Source organism: Cetorhinus maximus, chromosome 22, assembly GCF_964194155.1.
Source record: "Cetorhinus maximus chromosome 22, sCetMax3.hap1.1, whole genome shotgun sequence".
NCBI lineage: Eukaryota > Metazoa > Chordata > Chondrichthyes > Lamniformes > Cetorhinidae > Cetorhinus > Cetorhinus maximus.
The window spans coordinates 74,791,434-74,812,385 of record NC_135900.1 but is presented as its reverse complement, the minus strand read 5'-3'; the positions used below and the strand labels follow the sequence as shown (position 1 = coordinate 74,812,385).

At 40.5% G+C, this 20,952-nt stretch overlaps 1 protein-coding gene across 1 annotated transcript in view; it reads right to left on the bottom strand.

The window, feature by feature from the left end:
• LOC144696333 (diacylglycerol kinase iota-like) overlaps window positions 1-20,952 on the bottom strand; it is an 864,725-nt gene that overhangs the window by 785,061 nt on the left and 58,712 nt on the right. Inside the window, 2 exon segments of the mRNA XM_078567549.1 lie at window positions 16,851-16,962; window positions 17,768-17,841. Coding sequence (XP_078423675.1) covers window positions 16,851-16,962; window positions 17,768-17,841 — 186 coding nt within the window.

The window sequence follows — 20,952 nt, the reverse complement described above, 5'->3', positions numbered from 1 at the left end:
AGTGACAATGAGCTCAATAATATAGAGTGAAAATGTGCTCAATAATAGATTGGCAATGGGATCAATAATAGAGTGGCAATCGGCTCCGCAATAGAATGACAATGAGCTCAATAATAGAGTGGCAACGGGCTCAAAAATAAAGTGACAATGGGCTCAACAATACAAAATGACAATGGGCTCAATAATACAGAGTGACAATGGGCTCAATAATAGAGTGACAAAGGGATCAATAATAGAGTGAAAATGGGTTCAATAATAGAGTGGCAAAGGGCTTAATAATAGAGTGGCAATGGGCTCAACAACAGAGTGGCAATGGGCTCAATAATAGAGTGGCAGTGGGTTCAACAATAAAGTGACAATGGGTTCAATAATAGACTGACAATGGGCTCCATAATAGAGTCGCAATGGGCATAATAATAGAGTGGCAATGGGCTCAATAATAGAATGAAAATGGGCTAAATAATAGAGTGGCAATGAGCTCAATAATAGTGTCAATCGGTTCAATAATAGAGTGGCAATGGGTTCAATAATACAGTGATGACGGGTTCAATAATAGAGTTACAATGGGCTCAATAATAAAGTGACAATGGGCTCAATAATAGAGTGGAACTGGGCTCAATATTACAGTGTGACAAGGGGCTCAATAACAACGTGACAATGGACTCAGTAATAGAGATTGGCAATGAGTTCAATAATAGAGTGGCAATGGGCTCAATAATAAAGTGACAATAGGCTCAATAATACAGAGTGGCAATGGGCTCAATAATAGAGAGGCAATGGGCTCAACAATACAGAGTGACAATGGGCTCAATATTACAGAGTGATAATGGGCTCAATAATAGAGTGGCATTGGGTTCAATAATAGACTGATAATGGGTGCAATAATAGAGTGGCAATGGGCTCAATAACAGAGTGACAATAAGCTCAATAATAGAGTGACTACGAGTTCAATAATAGAGTGACAATGGGCTCAATAATAAAGTGACAATCGGCTCAATAATAGAGAGGCATTGGGTTCAATAATAGAATGACAATTGGTGCTATAATACTGAGTGGCAATGGGCTCAATAATAGACTGACAATTGGCTCAATAATACAGAGAGGCAATGGGCTGGATAATAGAGTGACAAAGGGCTCAACGATACAGAGTGACAATGGGCTCAATAATAGACTGACAATGCTTTCAATAATAGAGTGGCTATGGGCTCAATATTACACAGTAACAATGGGCTCAATAATAGAGTGACAATGGGCTCAACAATACAGAGTGACAATGGGCTCAATATTACAGAGCGACAATGGACTCAACAAAACAGAGTGACAATGGGCTCAATATTACAGAGTGACAATGGGCTCAATAATAGAGTGACAATGGGCTCAAAAATACAGAGTGACAATGGGCTCAATAATGGAGTGACAATGGGTTCAATAATAGAGTGGCAATGGGCTCAATATTAGAGTAATAATAGGCTCAATAATAGAGTGACAATGGGTTCAATAATAGTGTGGCAATGGGCTCAATAATATAGAGTGAAAATGTGCTCAATAATAGAGTGGCAATGGGATCAATAATAGAGTGGCAATGTGCTCCATAATAGAATGAGAAGGGGCTCAATAATAGAGTTGCAATGGGCTCAAAAATAAAGTGACAATGGGCTCAATAATACAGAGTGACAATGGGCTCAAAAATAGGTGACAATGGGATCAATAATAGAGTGACAATGAGCTCAATAATAGCTCTGTAATAGAATGACAACGGGCTCAATAATAGAGTGGCAATGGGCTCAAAAATAAAGTCACAATGGGCTCAAAAATACAGAATGACAATGGGTTCAATAATAGAGTGACAATGTGCTCAATAAAAGAGTGACAGTGGGATCAATAATAGAGTGCAATGGGCTCAATAATAGAGTGAGAATGGGCTCAATTACAGAGTGGCAATGGGCTCAATAATGGAGTGGCAGTGGGTTCAATAATAAAGTGACAATGGGTTCAATAATAGACTGACAATGGTCTCAACAATAGAGTCGCAATGGGTATAATAATAGAGTGGCAATGGGCTGAATAATAGAGTGGCAATGAGCTCAATAATAGAGTGTCAATCGGTTCAATAATAGAGTGACAATGGGTTTAATAATAGAGTGGCAATGGGTTCAATAATACAGTGACTACGGGTTCAAAAATAGAGTTACAATGTGCTCAATAATAAAGTGACAATGGGCTCAATAATAGAGTGGCAATGGGCTCAATAATAGAATGACAATTGGCTCAATGATACAGAATGGCAATGTGCTCAATAAGAGAGTGACAATGGGCTCAACAATACAGAGTGACAATGAGCTCAATATTACAGAGTAACAATGGCTCAATAATAGAGTGACAATGGGCTCGATAATAGAGTGCCTAAGTGCTCAACAATACAGTGTGACAATGGGCTCAATATTACAGAGTAACAATGACTCAATAATAGAGTGACTATATGTTCAATAATAGAGTGGCTATGTGCTCAACAATACAGAGTGACAATGGGCTCAATATTACAGTGTGACAAGGGGCTCTATCACAAAGTGATAATGGGCTCAGTAATAAAGATTGGCAATGAGTTCCATAATAGAGTGGCAATGGGCTCAATAATAAAGAGACAATAGGCTCTATACTACAGAGTGACAATCGGCTCAATAATAGAGTGGCATTGGGTTCAAAATAGAGTGATAATGGGTGCAATAATAGAGTGGCAATGGGCTCAATAATAGAGTGACAATAAGCTCAATAATAGAGTGACAATGGGCTCGATAATAGAGTGAAAATGAGCTGAATATTAGAGGGACAATGGTCTCAATGTTAGAGTGACAATGGGCTCTATAATAGAGTGACAATGGTCTCAATATTAGAGTGGCAATGGGCTCAATAGCAGAGTGGCAATGGTCTCAATAATACAGAGTGACAATGGGCTCAATAATAGAGTGGCAGTGGGTTCAATAATAGAGTGTTAATGGGTTCAATAATAGAGTGACAATGGGTTCAATAGTAGAGTGCGACTGGACTTAATCACAGAGTGGCAATGGTCTCAATAATACAGAGTGACAATGGACTCAATATTACAGTGGGAAAGGGCTCAATAATTGAATGACAATGGGTTCATTAACAGAATGACAATGGGTTCAATAATAGAGTGGCAATGGGTTCAATAATAGAGTGACTATGAGTTCAACAATCGAGTGACAATGGGTTCAATAATACAGAGTGACAATGCGATCAATATTACAGAATGGCAATGGGCTCAATAATAGAGTGGCAATGGTCTCGATAATACAGAGTTACAATGGGCTCAATGATAGTGTGGCAGTGGGTTCAATAACAGAATGACAATAGGTTCAATAATAGAGTGGCAACGGGTTCAATAATAGAGTGACTATGGGTTCCACAATAGAGTGACAATGGGATCAATAATAGAGTAACAATGGGTTCAATAATAGAGTCACAATGAGCTCAATAATAGAGTGACAATGGGCTCAATAATATAGAGTCACAATGGGCTCAATGATAGAGTGGCGATGGGTTCAATAATAGAGTGGCAATGAGCTCAATATTAGAGTGATAATATGCTCAATAATAGAGTGACAATTGGCTCAATGATACAGAATGGCAATGTGCTCAATAAGAGAGTGACAATGGGCTCAACAATACAGAGTGACAATGAGCTCAATATTACAGAGTAACAATGGCTCAATAATAGAGTGACAATGGGCTCGATAATAGAGTGCCTAAGTGCTCAACAATACAGTGTGACAATGGGCTCAATATTACAGAGTAACAATGACTCAATAATAGAGTGACTATATGTTCAATAATAGAGTGGCTATGTGCTCAACAATACAGAGTGACAATGGGCTCAATATTACAGTGTGACAAGGGGCTCTATCACAAAGTGATAATGGGCTCAGTAATAAAGATTGGCAATGAGTTCCATAATAGAGTGGCAATGGGCTCAATAATAAAGAGACAATAGGCTCTATACTACAGAGTGACAATCGGCTCAATAATAGAGTGGCATTGGGTTCAAAATAGAGTGATAATGGGTGCAATAATAGAGTGGCAATGGGCTCAATAATAGAGTGACAATAAGCTCAATAATAGAGTGACAATGGGCTCGATAATAGAGTGAAAATGAGCTGAATATTAGAGGGACAATGGTCTCAATGTTAGAGTGACAATGGGCTCTATAATAGAGTGACAATGGTCTCAATATTAGAGTGGCAATGGGCTCAATAGCAGAGTGGCAATGGTCTCAATAATAGAGTGACAATGGGCTCAATAATAGAGTGGCAGTGGGTTCAATAATAGAGTGTTAATGGGTTCAATAATAGAGTGACAATGGGTTCAATAGTAGAGTGCGACTGGACTTAATCACAGAGTGGCAATGGTCTCAATAATACAGAGTGACAATGGACTCAATATTACAGTGGGAAAGGGCTCAATAATTGAATGACAATGGGTTCATTAACAGAATGACAATGGGTTCAATAATAGAGTGGCAATGGGTTCAATAATAGAGTGACTATGAGTTCAACAATCGAGTGACAATGGGTTCAATAATACAGAGTGACAATGCGATCAATATTACAGAATGGCAATGGGCTCAATAATAGAGTGGCAATGGTCTCGATAATGCAGAGTTACAATGGGCTCAATGATAGTGTGGCAGTGGGTTCAATAACAGAATGACAATAGGTTCAATAATAGAGTGGCAACGGGTTCAATAATAGAGTGACTATGGGTTCCACAATAGAGTGACAATGGGATCAATAATAGAGTAACAATGGGTTCAATAATAGAGTCACAATGAGCTCAATAATAGAGTGACAATGGGCTCAATAATATAGAGTCACAATGGGCTCAATGATAGAGTGGCGATGGGTTCAATAATAGAGTGGCAATGAGCTCAATATTAGAGTGATAATATGCTCAATAATAGAGTGACAATGGTTTCAATAATAGAGTGGTAATGGGCTCAATAATAATGTGACAATGGGCTCAATAATAGAATCGCTATGGGTTCAATAATAGAGTGACAATTGGCTCAAAAATACAGATTGACAATGGGGTCAATAATACAGAGTGAAAATGGGCTCAATAGTAGCGAGGCAATGGGATCAATAATAGAGTAGCAATGGGCTCAATGATAGAATGACAATGGGTTCAATAATAGTGAAAATGAGCTGAATATTAGAGGGAAAATGGTCTCAATATCAGAGTGTCAATGGGTTCAAATGAAGAGTGAAAATGGGTTCAATAATAGAGTGGCAATGGTCTCAATAACCGAGTGGCAATGGGTTCAATAATAGAGTGGCTATGGGCTCAATATTACACAGTAACAATGGGCTCAATAATAGAGTGACAATGGGCTCAACAATACGGAGTGACAATGGGCTCAATAATAGAATGGCAATGGGTTCAATATTAGAGAGGCAATGGGCTCAATATTAGAGTAATTATTGGCTCAATAATAGAGTGACAATGGGTTCAATAATAGAGCGGCTATGGGCTCCGCAAAAGAATAACAATGGGCTCTATAACAGAGTGGCAATGGGCTCAAAAATAAAGAGACAATGGGCTCAACAATTCAAAATGACAATGGGCTCAATAATACAGAGTGACAATGGGCTCAATAATATAGAGTGAAAATGTGTTCAATAATAGAGTGGCAATGGGGTCAAAAATAAAGTGACAATGGGCTCAACAATACAAAATGACAATTGGGCTCAATAATACAGAGTGACAATGGGCTCAATAATAGAGTGACAATGGGATCAATATAGAGTGACAATGGGCTCAATAATAGAGTGGCAAAGGGTTCAATAATAGAGTGGCAATGGGCACAATAACAGAGTGGCAATGGGCTCAATAATAGAGTGGCAGTGGGTTCAATAATAAAGTGACAATGTGTTCAATAATAGACTGATAATGGGCTCAATAATAGAGTCGCAATGGGTATAATAATAGAGTGCCAATGGGCTCAATAATAGAATGAAAATGGGCTAAATAATACAGAGTGGCAATGAGCTCAATAATAGAGTGTCAATCGGTTTAATAATAGATTGACAATGGGTTCAATAATAGAGTGGCAATGGGTTCAATAATACAGTGACTACGGGTTCAATAATAGAGTTACAATGGGCTCAATAATAAAGTGACAATGGGCTCAATAATAGAGTGGCAATGGGCTCAATGTTACAGTGTGACAAGGGGCTCAATAATAAAGTGACAATGGACTCAGTAATAGAGATTGGCAATGAGTTCAATAATAGAGTGGCAATGGGCTCAATAATAAAATGACAATAGGCTCAATAATACAGAGTGGCAATGGGCTCAACAATACAGAGTGATAATGGGATCAATATTACAGAGTGATAATGGGCTCAATAATAGAGTGACACTAGGCTCAACAATACAGAGTGACAATGGGCTCAATAATAGAGTGACAATGGGTTCAATAATAGAGTGGCTATGGGCTCAATATTACACAGTAACAATGGGCTCAACAATAGAGTGACAATGGGCTCAACAATACAGAGTGACAATGGGCTCTATATTACAGAGCGACAATGGGCCCAATAATATTGACAATGGGCTCAACAATACAGAGTGACAATGGGTTCAATACTACAGAGTGACAATGGGCTCAATAATAGAGTGACAATGGGCTCAATAATACAGAGTGACAATGGGCTCAATAATGGAGTGGCAATGGGTTCAATAATAGAGTGGCAATGGGCTCAATATTAGAGTAATAATAGGCTAATAATAGAGTGACAACGGGTTCAATGATAGAGTGGCAATGGGCTCAATAATATAGAGTGAAAATGTGCTCAATAATAGAGTGGCAATGGGATCAATAATAGACTGGCAATGGGCTCCGTAATAGAATGACAACGGGCTCGATAATAGAGTGGCAATGGGCTCAAACACAAAGTCAGAATGGGCTCAACAATGCAGAGTGACAATGTGCTCAATAATAGAGTGACAATGGGCTCAATAAAAGAGTGACAATGGGATCCATAATAGAGTGACAATGGGCTCAATAATAGAGTGGCAATGGGCTCAATAATGGAGTGGCAGTGGGTTCAATAATAAAGTGACAGTGGGTTCAATAATAGACTGACAATGGTCTCAATAATAGGGTCGCAATGGGTATAATAATAGAGTGGCAATGGGCTGAATAATAGAGAGACAATGCGATCAATAATACAGAGTGGCAATTAGCTCAATAATAGAGTGTCAATCGGTTCAATAATAGAGTGACAATGGGTTCAATAATAGAGTGGCAATGGGTTCAATAATACAGTGACTACGGATTCAATAATAGAGTGACAATGGGCTCAATAATAAAGTGACAATCGGCTCAATAATAGAGTGGCAATGGGCTCAATAATAGAATGACAATTGGCTTAATAATAGAGTGGCAATGGGCTCAATAATAGAGTGACAATGGGCTCAACAATACAGAGTGATAATGGGCTTAATATTACAGGGTAACAATGGCTCAATAATAGAGTGACAATGGGGTCAATCATAGAGTGCCTATGTGCTCAACAATACAGAGTGACAATGGGCTCAATATGACAGAGTAACAATGGCTCAATAATAGAGTGACAATGGGTTCAATAATAGAGTGGCTATGTGCTCAACAATACAGAGTGACAATGGGCTCAATATTACAGTGTGACAAGGGGCTCAATAATAAAGCGATAATGGGCTCAGTAGTAAAGATTGGCAATGAGTTCAATAATAGAGTGGCAATGGGCTCCATAATAAAGAGACAATAGGCTCTATACTACAGAGTGACAATGGGCTCAATAATGGAGTGGCATTGGGTTCAATAATAGAGTGATAATGGGTACAATAATAGAGTGGCAATGGGCTCAATAATAGAATGACAATAAGCTTAATAATAGAGTGACAATGGGCACGATAATAGAGTGAAAATGAGCTGAATATTAGAGGGACAATCTTCTCAATGTTAGAGTGACAATGGGCTCTATAATAGAGTGACAATGGTCGAAATATTAGAGGGACAATGGGATCAATAAAAGAGTGACAATGGGTTCAATAATAGAGTGATAATTGGCTCAAAAATACAGACTGACAATGGGGTCAATAATACAGAGTGAAAATGGGCTCAATAATAGAGTGGCATTGGGATCAATAATAAGTGCCAATGGGCTCAATACTTGAATGACAATGGGCTCAATAATAGAGTGAAAATGAGCTGAATATTAGAGGGAAAATGGTCTCAATATTAGAGTGACAATGGGTTCAAATGAAGAGTGAAAATGGGTTCAATAATAGAGTGGTAATGGGTTCAATAATAGAGTGAAAATGGGTTCAATAATAGAGCGGCAATGGGCTCAATAACCGAGTGGCAATGCGCTCAATAATAGAGTGGCAAAGGGCTCAATAATAGGGGGCAAAGGGCTCAATAATACAGAGTGACAATGGGCTTAATAATGGAGTGTCAATGGGTTCATTAATATAGTGACAATGGGTTCAATAATAGAGTGGCAATGGGTTCAATAATACAGTGACTACGGGTTCAATAATAGAGTGACAATGGGCTCAATAATAGAGTGACAATTGGCTCAATAAGAAAGTGATAATGGGCTCAATAATAGAGTGGCAATGGGCTCTATAATAGAATGACAATTGGGTCAATAATACAGAGTGGCAATGGGCTCAATAATAGAGTGACAAAGGCCTCAACAATACAGAGTGACAATGGGCTCAATAATAGAGTGACAATGGGTTCAATAATAGAGTGGCTATGGGCTCAATATTACACAATAACAATGGGGTCAATAATAGAGTGACAATGGGCTCAACAATACAGAGTGACAATGGGCTCTATATTACAGAGCGACGATGGGCTCAATAAAACAGCGACAATGGCATCAACAATACAGAGTGAAAATGGGCTCAATATTACAGAGTGACAATGGGCACAATAGTAGAATGACAATGGGCTCAATAATACAGAGTGACAATGGGCTCAATAATAGAATGGCAATGGGTTCAATAATAGAGTGGCAATGGGCTCAATATTAGAGTAATAATAGGCTCAATAATAGAGTGACAATGGGTTCAATAATACAGTGGCATTGGGCTCTATAATATAGAGAGAAAATGTGCTCAATAATCGAGTGGCAATGGGATCAATAATAGAGTGGCAATGGGCTCCGCAATAGAATGACAATGGGGTCTATAATAGAGTGGCAATGGGCTCAATAATAGAGTGGCAAAGGGCTCAATAATAGAGTGGCAAAGGGCTCAATAATAGAGTGGCAATGGGCTCAATAACAGAGTGGCAATGGGCTCAATAATAGAGTGGCAGTGGGTTCAATAATAAAGTGACAATGTGTTCAGTAATAGACTGACAATTGGCTCAATAACAGAGTGGCAATGGGTATAATAATAGAGTGGCAATGGGCTCAATAATAGAGTGACAATGGGCTAAATAATAGAGTGGCAATGAGCTCAATAATAGAGTGTCAATCGGTTCAATAATAGAGTGACAATGGGTTCAATAAAAGAGTGGCAATGGGTTCAATAATACAGTGACTACGGGTTCAATAATAGAGTTACAATGGGCTCAATAATAAAGTGACAATGGGCTCAATATTACAGCGCGATAAGGGGCTCAATAATAAAGTAACCATGGGCTCAGTAATAGAGATTGGCAATGAGTTCAATAATAGAGTAGCAATGGGCTCAATAATAAAGTGACAATAGGCTAAATAATACAGAGTGGCAATGGGCTCAATAATAGAGTGGCAATGGGCTCAATAATAGAGTGGCAATAGGCTCAATAATAGGGTGCAAAGGGCTCAATAATACAGAGTGACAATGGGCTCAATAATGGAGTGTCAATGGGTTCAATAATATAGTGACAATGGGTTCAATAATAGAGTGGCAATGGGGTCAATAATACAGTGACTACGGGTTCAATAATAGAGTGCAATTGGGCTCAATAATAGAGTGACAATTGGCTGAATAATAAAGTGACAATGGGCTCAATAATCGAGTGGCAATGGGCTCTATAATAGAATGACAATTGGGTCAATAATACAGAGTGGCAATGGGCTCAATAATAGAGTGACAAAGGGCTCAACAATACAGAGTGACAATGGGCTCAATAATAGAGTGACAATGGGTTCAATAATAGAGTGGCTATGGGCTCAATATTACACAGTAATAATGGGCTCAATAATAGAGTGACAATGGGCTCAATATTACAGAGCGACGATGGGCTCAATAATAGTGTGACAATGGGCTCAACAATACACAGTGACAATGGGCTCAATATTACAGAGTGACAATGGGCTCAATATTAGAGTGACAATGGGCTCAATATTACAGAGTGTCAATGGGCTCAATAATAGAATGGCAATGGGTTCAATAATAGAGTGGCAATGGGCTCAATATTAGAGTAATAATAGGCTCAATAATAGAGTGACAATGGGTTCAATAATAGAGTGGCAATGGGCTCCGCAATAGAATGACAATGGGCTCTATAACAGAGTTGCAATGTGCTCAAAAATAAAGTGACAATGGGCTCAATAATAGAGTGACAGTGGGCTCAACAATACAGAGTGACAATGGGCTCAATATTACAGAGCGACGATGGGCTCAATAATAGAGTGACAATGGGCTCAACAATACAGAGTGACAATGGGCTCAACAATATAGAGTGAAAATGAGCTCAATAATAGAGTGGCAATGGGCTCAATATTACAGTGTGACAAGGGGCTCAATAATAAAGTGACAATAGGCTCAGTAATAGAGATTGGCAATGAGTTCAATAATAGAGTAGCAATGGGCTCAATAATAAAGTGACAATAGGCTAAATAATAGAGTGGCAATGGGCTCAATAGTTTAGTGGCAATGGGCTCAATAATAGAGTGGCAATGGGCTCAATAATAGGGTGCAAAGGGCTCAATTATACAGAGTGACAATGGGCTCAATAATGGAGTGTCAATGGGTTCAATAATATAGTGACAATGGGTTCAATAATAGAGTGGCAATGGGGTCAATAATAGTGACTACGGGTTCAATAATAGAGTGCCAATGGTCTCAATAATAGAGTGACAATTGGCTCAAAAATAAAGTGACAATGGGCTCAATAATAGAGTGACAATGGGCTCAACAATACAGAGTTACAATGGGCTCAATCTTACAGAGCGACGATGGGCTCAATAATTGAGTGACAATGGGCTCAACAATGCAGAGTGACAATGAGCTCAATAATATAGAGTGAAAATGTGCTCAATAATAGATTGGCAATGGGATCAATAATAGAGTGGCAATCGGCTCCGCAATAGAATGACAATGAGCTCAATAATAGAGTGGCAACGGGCTCAAAAATAAAGTGACAATGGGCTCAACAATACAAAATGACAATGGGCTCAATAATACAGAGTGACAATGGGCTCAATAATAGAGTGACAAAGGGATCAATAATAGAGTGAAAATGGGTTCAATAATAGAGTGGCAAAGGGCTTAATAATAGAGTGGCAATGGGCTCAACAACAGAGTGGCAATGGGCTCAATAATAGAGTGGCAGTGGGTTCAACAATAAAGTGACAATGGGTTCAATAATAGACTGACAATGGGCTCCATAATAGAGTCGCAATGGGCATAATAATAGAGTGGCAATGGGCTCAATAATAGAATGAAAATGGGCTAAATAATAGAGTGGCAATGAGCTCAATAATAGTGTCAATCGGTTCAATAATAGAGTGGCAATGGGTTCAATAATACAGTGATGACGGGTTCAATAATAGAGTTACAATGGGCTCAATAATAAAGTGACAATGGGCTCAATAATAGAGTGGAACTGGGCTCAATATTACAGTGTGACAAGGGGCTCAATAACAACGTGACAATGGACTCAGTAATAGAGATTGGCAATGAGTTCAATAATAGAGTGGCAATGGGCTCAATAATAAAGTGACAATAGGCTCAATAATACAGAGTGGCAATGGGCTCAATAATAGAGAGGCAATGGGCTCAACAATACAGAGTGACAATGGGCTCAATATTACAGAGTGATAATGGGCTCAATAATAGAGTGGCATTGGGTTCAATAATAGACTGATAATGGGTGCAATAATAGAGTGGCAATGGGCTCAATAACAGAGTGACAATAAGCTCAATAATAGAGTGACAATGGACTCGATAATAGAGTGAATGTGAGCTGAATATTAGAGGGACAAAGGTCTCTTGGACAAAGTGACAATGGGCTATATAATTGAGTTACAATGGTCTCAATATTAGAGGGACAATAGGTTCAATAGAAGAGTGACAATGGGTTCAATAATAGAATGGTAATGGGTTCAATAATAGAGTGACAATGGATTCAATATTAGAGTGGCAATGGGCTCAATAGCAGAGTGGCAATGGTCTCAATAGTACAGAGTGACAATGGGCTCAATAATAGAGTGGCAGTGGGTTCAATAATATAGTGTTAATGGCTTCAATAATAGAGTGACAATGGGTTCAATATTAGAGTGGCAATGGGCTCAATAACAGTGCCAATGGGTTCATTACCAGAATGACAATGGGTTCAATAATAGAGTGGCAATGGGTTCAATAATAGAGTGGTAATGGGTTCAATAATAGAGTGACAATGGATTCAATATTAGAGTGGCAATGGGCTCAATAGCAGAGTGGCAATGGTCTCAATAATAGAGTGACAATGGGCTCAATATTAGAGTAGCAATGGGCTCAATAATAGAGTGACAATGGGTTCATTACCAGAATGACAATGGGTTCAATAATAGAGTGGCAATGGGTTGAATAATAGAGTGGCAATGGGTTCAATAATAGAGTGACTATGGGTTCAACAATAGAGTGACAATGGGTTCAATAATAGAGTGACAATGGGCTCAATGATTGTGTGGCAGTGGGTTCAATAACAGAATGACAATAGGTTCAATAATAGAGTGGCAACGGGTTCAATAATAGTTTGACTATGGGTTCCACAATAGACTGACAATGGGATCAATAATACAGAGTGACAATGGGCTCAATAATTGTGTAACAATGTGTTCAATAATATAGACTGAAAATAGGCTCAATAATAGAGTTACATTGGGCTCAATAATAGAGTGACAATGGGCTCAATAATAAAGTGACAATGGGTTCAATAACAGAATGACAATGGGTTCAATAATATATTGGCAATAGGTTCACTAATAGAGTGACTATGGGTTCCACAATAGAGTGACAATTGGATCAATAATACAGAGTGACAATGGGTTCAATAATTGAGTAACAACGTTTTCAATAATACAGACTGAAAATGGGCTCAATAATAGAGTGACAATGGGCTCAATAATAGAGTGGCAATGGGCTCAATAATAGAGTGACAATGTGCTCGATAATAGAGTGAAAATGTGCTGAATATTAGAGGGACAATGGTCTCAATGTTAGAGTGACAATGGGCTCTATAATAGAGTGACAATGGTCTCAATCTTAGCGGGACAATGGGTTCAATAAAAGAGTGACAATGGGTTCAATAATAGAGTTGTAATGGGTTCAATAATAGAGTGACAATGGATTCAATATTAGAGTGGCAATGGGCTCAATAACAGAGTGGCAATGGTCTCAATAATGCAGAGTGACAATGGGCTCAATAATAGAGTGGCAGTGGGTTCAATAATAGAGTAACAATGGGCTCAATAATAGAGTGGAAATGGGTAAAATAATAGAGTGGCAATGGGCTCAATATTAATGTGACAATGGGCTCAATAATAAAGAGTGACAATGGGTTCAATAATAGTGTGACAATGGGCTCAATAATAGACTGGCAATGGACTCAGTAATCGATTGACAATGGGCTCAGTAATAGAGTGACAATGGGCTCAACAATACAGAGTGACAAAGGGTTCAATAATACAGATTGACAATGAGCTCAATAATTGAGTGACAATGGGCTCTATAATAGAGTGTCAATGGGTTCAGTAATACAGAGAGACAATGGGCTCAATAATAGAGTCACACTGGGTTCAATAATAGAATGACTATGTGTTCAATAATAGAGTGACAATGGGTTTCATAATACAGAGTGACAATGGGCTTGATAATAGAGTGACAATGGTTCAATAATAGAGTGACAATGGGTTCAATAATACAGACTGACAATGGGCTCAATAATAGAGTGACAATGGGCTCAATAATCGAGTGGCAATTGACTCAATATTAGAGGAACAATGGGTTCAATAAAAGAGTGACAATGGGTTCAATAATAGAGTGGTAATGGGTTCAATAATAGAGTGACAATGGGTTCAATAATAGAGTGACAATTGGCTCAAAAATACAGATTGACAATGGGGTCAATAATAGAGTGAAAATGGGCTCAATAGTAGAGAGGCAATGGGCTCCATAATAGCGTGGCAATGGGCTGAATAATAGAGTGACAATGGGCTCAATAATAGAGTGTCAATGGGTTCAATAATACAGAGAGACAATGGGCTCAATAATAGAGTCACATTGGGTTCAATAATAGAATGACTATGTGTTCAATAATAGAGTGACAATGGGTTCAATAATAGAGTGACAATGGGCTTGATAATAGAGTGACAATGGTTCAATAATAGAGTGACAATGGTTCAATAATAGAGTCACATTGGGTTCAATAATAGAATGACTATGTGTTCAATAATAGAGTGACAATGGGTTCAATAATACAGACTGACAATGGGCTCAATAATAGAGTGACAATGGGCTCAATAATCGAGTGGCAATTGACTCAATATTAGAGGGACAATGGGTTCAATAAAAGAGTGACAATGGGTTCAATAATAGAGTGGTAATGGGTTCAATAATAGAGTGACAATGGGTTCTATAATAGAGAGTCAATGGGCTCCATAATAGCGTGGCAATGGGCTGAATAATACAGAGTGACAATGGGCTCAAGAATAGAGTGGCAGTGGGTTCAATAATAGTGACAATGGGTTCAATAATAGACTGACAATGGTCTCGATAATCGAGGGACAATGGGTATATTAATAGAGTGGCAATGGGCTCAATAATTGAGTGACATTGGGCTCAATAATACAGAGTGACAATGGGCTCAAGAATAGAGTGGCAGTGGGTTCAATAATAGAGTGGCAATGGGTTCAATAATAGACTGACAATGGGCTGAATAATAGAGTGACAATGAGCTTAATAACACAGTGACAATGGGCTCAATAATTCAGTGACAATGGGCCATAGAACACTGAGCAATGCTGGTCTCACAAGCACCAAGTGAGAGCAAGACTCAAGGATTCGCCTCCGTGTCCTCTGTTCTGGTGATGCCACTTTCCAAAACAGTTCCTCTTGACATGTCTTACTTCTTCCTTAACCGAGGTTTTCCACCCACGGTGGTTAACAGGGCCCTCAACCGTGTCCGGCCCATCCCCCCCTCGCATCCACTCTCATACCTTCCTCTCCCTCCCAGAACCACGATATGGTCCCCCTTGTCCTCCCTTATCACCCCACCAGCCTCCGCATTCAAAGGATCATCCTCCGCCATTTCCGCCAACTCCAGCATTATGCCACCACCAAACACATCTTCCCTTCACCCCCTCTGTCGGCATTCCGCAGCGATCGTTCCCTCCGGGACACCCTGGTCCACTCCTCCATCACCCCCTACACCTCAATTCCCTCTCACGGCACCTACCCATGCAACCGCAGAAGATGCAAAATCTGCCCCTTTACTTCCCCTCTCCTCACCATCCAAGGGCTCAAACACTCCTTTCAAGTGAAGCAGCACTTCACTTGCACTTCCGTCAATTTAGTCTACTGCATTCACTGCTCCCAATGCGGTTTCCTCTACATTGGAGAGACCAAACGCAGGCTGGGTGACCGTTTTGCGGAATACCTACAGTCTGTCCGCAAGCATGACCAAGACTTCCCTGTCACTTGCCATTTCAACACTCCACCCTGCTCTCATGCCCACATGTCCGTCCTTGGCCTGCTGCACTGCTCCAGTGAAGCTCAACGCAAACTGGAGGAACAGCACCTCATCTTCCGACTAGGCACTTTACAGCCTTCCGGACTTAACATTGAGTTCAACAACTTCAGATCATGAAATCTCTCCTCCATCCCCACCCACTTTCCGAACCCTCTTTTACCAATAATTTATATTTTTTAAATATATTTTTCTTTTCCCACCTATTTCCATTATTTTTAAATGTATTTCCATCCAAGTTTCATCTCCACTTTTTAGCCTATTTTGACCCCTTCCCCCCACCCCACCCCGACTAGGGCTATCTGTTACTTGCTCATCCTGATTTCTACCCTTAATGTCACCATTAGCACGTTTCTTAGCTAATATCAACACCGTAAACACCCCTTTGTCCTTTTGTCTATGACATCTTTGGCAATCTCTCCTTTGCCTCCATCTATCATTGTCCCTCTACCAAGCTCTACCTGTCCCACCCCCCTCAACCTGTGTATATTTCACCTCATTTCTACATTCCCTCAGTTCTGATGGAGTCTCTAATGGACTTGAAACATTAACTGTATTCCTCTCCGCAGATGCTGTCAGACCTGCTGAGTTTTTCCAGCTATTTTTATTTTTGTTTCAGAGTTCCAGCATCCGCAGTATTTTGCTTTTAACTCAAGGATGGTTGTCAGGTTGTACTCTAGAAGACTGAGCAAAAGCCTTCATGAACTCTGAGTGATACTCAGTTTGAGAATGCTGAGTAAAACCATCCTTCCATTATTGAGGGACTCTGCAATTGTGAGGGACCATTCTCATCATCATACTCTGTGTATATAAACTCACATTACTGTCTGAAACTCACCAGAGATGTCATGGTAAAGCCAATCACCTCAATGCAACCATCATCATGACGCTGTGGTTCAAAGTCTCGGTGATCCCCTGGGTTACCCCAAGGCATTGTGCCTGCACAATACCTGCAAAAGACAAGCCCCACTTCAGTATTTATTTCAATCTGTTTCATTACAATGAAGGCACTAGATAAATATAAGTTGTTGTTATTTACAAGAGCATCAACACATTGCTATCATTTAGCTGAATTGTTATCCGTTACACATAGATCATAAAGTCTGAAATTCTGATGAATCAGAAGGGCACTGATCTCCCATGGGGGAAGGGACTAGAATTCTGGATGGGATCCAGAGACACTGGGTTGCTACCCGTTGTCAAAAAAGAACCGGAAATTCTGGCCAGAGAATAGTAAGGCTCAGAAACATTAAATCCACTATTAAGGGAATGTGTTTGCAAAGGTTTCTGGAATGTGTATAAATTCAGGAAATGGCACCCCAGCTCTTTGGCCCAATGGAAAATGACAAAGGGATGTTGGAGCAAGGTTGAAGGGGGTGGACTTTGTTTCTTTACTTGACTTATTACCATCCCATTTAACTGCCCCTGGCATCCACCCTATAGGTTTGAGCTTTGGCTGTATACATTGACAGGCTTTATGGTAGGAAGAGGTACCACAATCAAGCTTAATCATTCATGACCAAAAACACTCTCAAGAGGTGTAGAGTTTGGGAATGGGCACCCTGTTCAAAATTCTGTCTCGTAATCCATGGACACAGAGGCCAGTCTGCAGCACCTCTGCAGCTGCCTTGGCTGAGGTTAGTCAACTCACCATGAGGTTCATTGCTCTTTCTGAAGCTGTATGTACCTCAGGCCCAATCCCATGAGTGGCTCAGTATTCAATCCCGTTTTTAAGAATTTATTTCTGTTACTCACCTGGGGATATTGAGGAAGACAATACACTGGAATTTCAAATCCTGGATTTTGGATGTCAAATCAGTGCCATCACACTAGAATTAAGGAGAAAAGTTAATTTCTAGAGACTATGCATTCATTAAATCACATAATATTCCTATAGTCGTTCGGTAGTACAAAACTTGAGTATTGCTGAATAAAGAGACATGCTATCTAAGCTTTTCATCATGCATTCATCAGGACAGATCACAACATTACCAATAGTTTAGGGAACAACAGTTTATACTGCATGAGAAGAGAGTACAGATTGGTTGGCAAGTGGACTCTGAGTTGGGGAGGCATTGCCATGAAGAATGCAACAGGGAACAGTTAACTGTCAAGCTTTTGTTCAAATTCAAACCAGGCAGGTTGACTGTGATTGGTCAATTAATTGCCATGGGGAATGGACCAAAGAATGGCTGTCCCCCAAGCTTTTGTTTACTTGAAAAAGGTGCAATGCATGTACATGCTCCTTCTGTCTGAAAACGACCAAGCCCTTTGTTGCGAATATATATGGCTTCTAGCATGCGTAAGTGAGCCAGACTGCGAGTCTATGGCAGTGTTTCTATCAATCAATGTTTCTGTGGCTTTTCCATCTCTTGGATTTTACTTGGTTTCATTGTTATCTCTTTCTTCCTATGAGCTGGAGGAACTTTGAATCTGCAGACTATTGTGAGATCTCCTGACTTCCCACAGTTATGGCTCTCAACTCCCCCTGGTGGGCATTCTTCCTGCTTGTGTAGGGTCTTTCCTGCCACACCGAGAGCATCTCAAGATGGCGGTTGGTGCGCTTTTTCCCGATCTTGCGGGCTTTTGCTTCACTGCGCTTTCTCTTTTTTGTCCAACATATTGAATGGCTTCTCTCTTTTTTTCCCAAGGGACACACCTTCCCCACAAACAACTGCTCTGTTTAGTTTCTTAAGAGCGGTCTGTCGCACTATTTGTACCACCTGTGTGAGAGTTAAATCTTCTCTTGTTTGCAAAAGATCTGAAAGGCTTTCATCCAAGACCCCAAAACACTATACAATCTGAGGATCCCATAGTCACAATTCTCGATGAGTCTGCACAGGTCATTTATAAATGAATCCATGGATTTGCCCAGTTTTTGCCTCCTCTTAATAAATTGCACTCACTTATTGATCAAACTTTTTCAAACACTGAAGTACAAATTGAATGCCTGGAGGACGTCCTCATGTGAGCTTGAAGCCTCACTGATGCCCTGACTCGCAATATCATCTGCCATGTCCCCTTCTGTGTTGAGTGAAGTACTGACCTGATCCTTCTGATCCTCCTTATGCAAGCCTGAAGCTGTTCTGTTATCTAGAGAATCCCTTCTCCCAATTGTTCCAGTGTTGAGCCTGTCATGAGCTTTCAGCACTTTGGAAGGGTTCTGGGTATCTATGTGCATAAGTCATTGTAGGTGGCAGGACAGGTTGAGAGCGTGGTTGATAAAGCATACAGTATCCTAGGCTTTATTAATAACAGCATAGGTGACAAGAGCAAGGAGGTTATGTTGAACTTGTATAGGACACTAGTTTGGCCTCAGCTGGAATATTGGCATACAGTTCTGGGCACCGCACTTTAGGAAGAAAATTAGAAAGAGTGTAAAAAAGATTTATTAGAATGGTTCCAGGGATGAGGCACTTCAATTATGAAGATAGATTGGAGAAGTTGGGACTGTTTCCTTGGAGAGAAGACGGCTGAAAGGGGATTTGATTTAGGTAGTCAAAATCATGAGGGGTCTGGATAGGGTAGAAAGGGAGAAGCTGTTCCTTATCATGAAAGTCACAAATTTAAAGTAATTGTTTTTCTTTTAATTCATTCATGGGATGTGGGCTTCGCTGGCTGAGCCACCATTTATTGTCCATCCCTAGTTACCCTTGAGGAAGTGGTGGTGCATGTGGTGTTGACTTTGCAGCAGTTTGTTACAACTGAGTGGCTTGCTAGGCCATTTCAGAGGGCATGGATCTGGAGTCACATGTAGGCCAGACCAGGTAAGGACACAGATTTCCTTCCCTAAAGGACATTAGTGAACCAGATTGGTTTTTACAACAATCAACAATGGTTTCGTGGTCATCATTAGATTTTAATTCCAGATTTTTATTGAATTCAAATTCCACCATCTGCCAAGGTAGGGTTTGAACCTGGTTCCCCAGAGCATTACCCTGATTCTGTGGATTACTAGTCCAGCAACAATACCACTACGCCATCGCCTGCCCTGGTAAAAGGGGCAAAGGTGACATGAGGAGAAATTTTTTCACGCAGCGAGTGGCTAAAGTCTAGAATGTACTGTCTGAGAGTGTGGTGGAGGCAGGTTCAATCAAAGCATTCAAAAGGGAATTGGATTATTATCAGGAGAGGAAGAATGTGCAGGGTGATGGGGAGAAGATAGGGGAGTGGCACTAGGTGAATTGCTCATTCAGAGAGGCAGCGCAGACCACCATGAGTCGAATGGCCTCCTTTTGCATCATAACAATTCTGTGATCCCCACGGGTCACAGTGTTACTATGTGTGTAATGGAAACTGCACCATTTTCATTTCTACAAGGGCAGCTTTGTTGTGCCCTGTTGGCAAGTTGAAAATCTACCCAATGGCCAGGATTTTTAAGATGGCGGGGTTTCCCTTCCCGCCATCTTAAGAGTCGGCAGAGAACACATCCCTGCCAATACTGCCTGCCCCGCAGCCAGTTAATGTTTCAATTGGCTGGAGGCGGGACTTCCGCCACTCACTCGGGAGGAGGTCTTACCTCAGAGAGCTGCCGGCCAATCTGATTGGCTAGCAGCTCTCTAGTCCCTGCAGTATCAGAAGCTGCAGTGAACAGAACTGGGACTGCAAGCAGACCCCAGAGCCTAAGTCCTGGGAGTCCAGGACCAGGTAGGTTTTGGGGGTTCTCGGGAGGGCTGGGGAGGTGAGGCCCAGGGGGATAGGCAGAGGGGGGTGACATGTTGGTGGAGAGGCCGTGGCATACGGGGGGGTGGAAGGTGGAGGGAGGACATGCAGGGGCCAGACCTTGGTGGGAGATGGGGGGGGCCTAATGTTAAAAGGAGGTTGCTGATGGAGGCGGCCCTGCTTCCCATCCGAGGATTGAGCAAGGTTACTTTCCTCTCTTGCCCCTGAACTCCTCTTGCCAGCCTGAAAATTGAGGCTGGGTGGGAAACGGCCTTTAT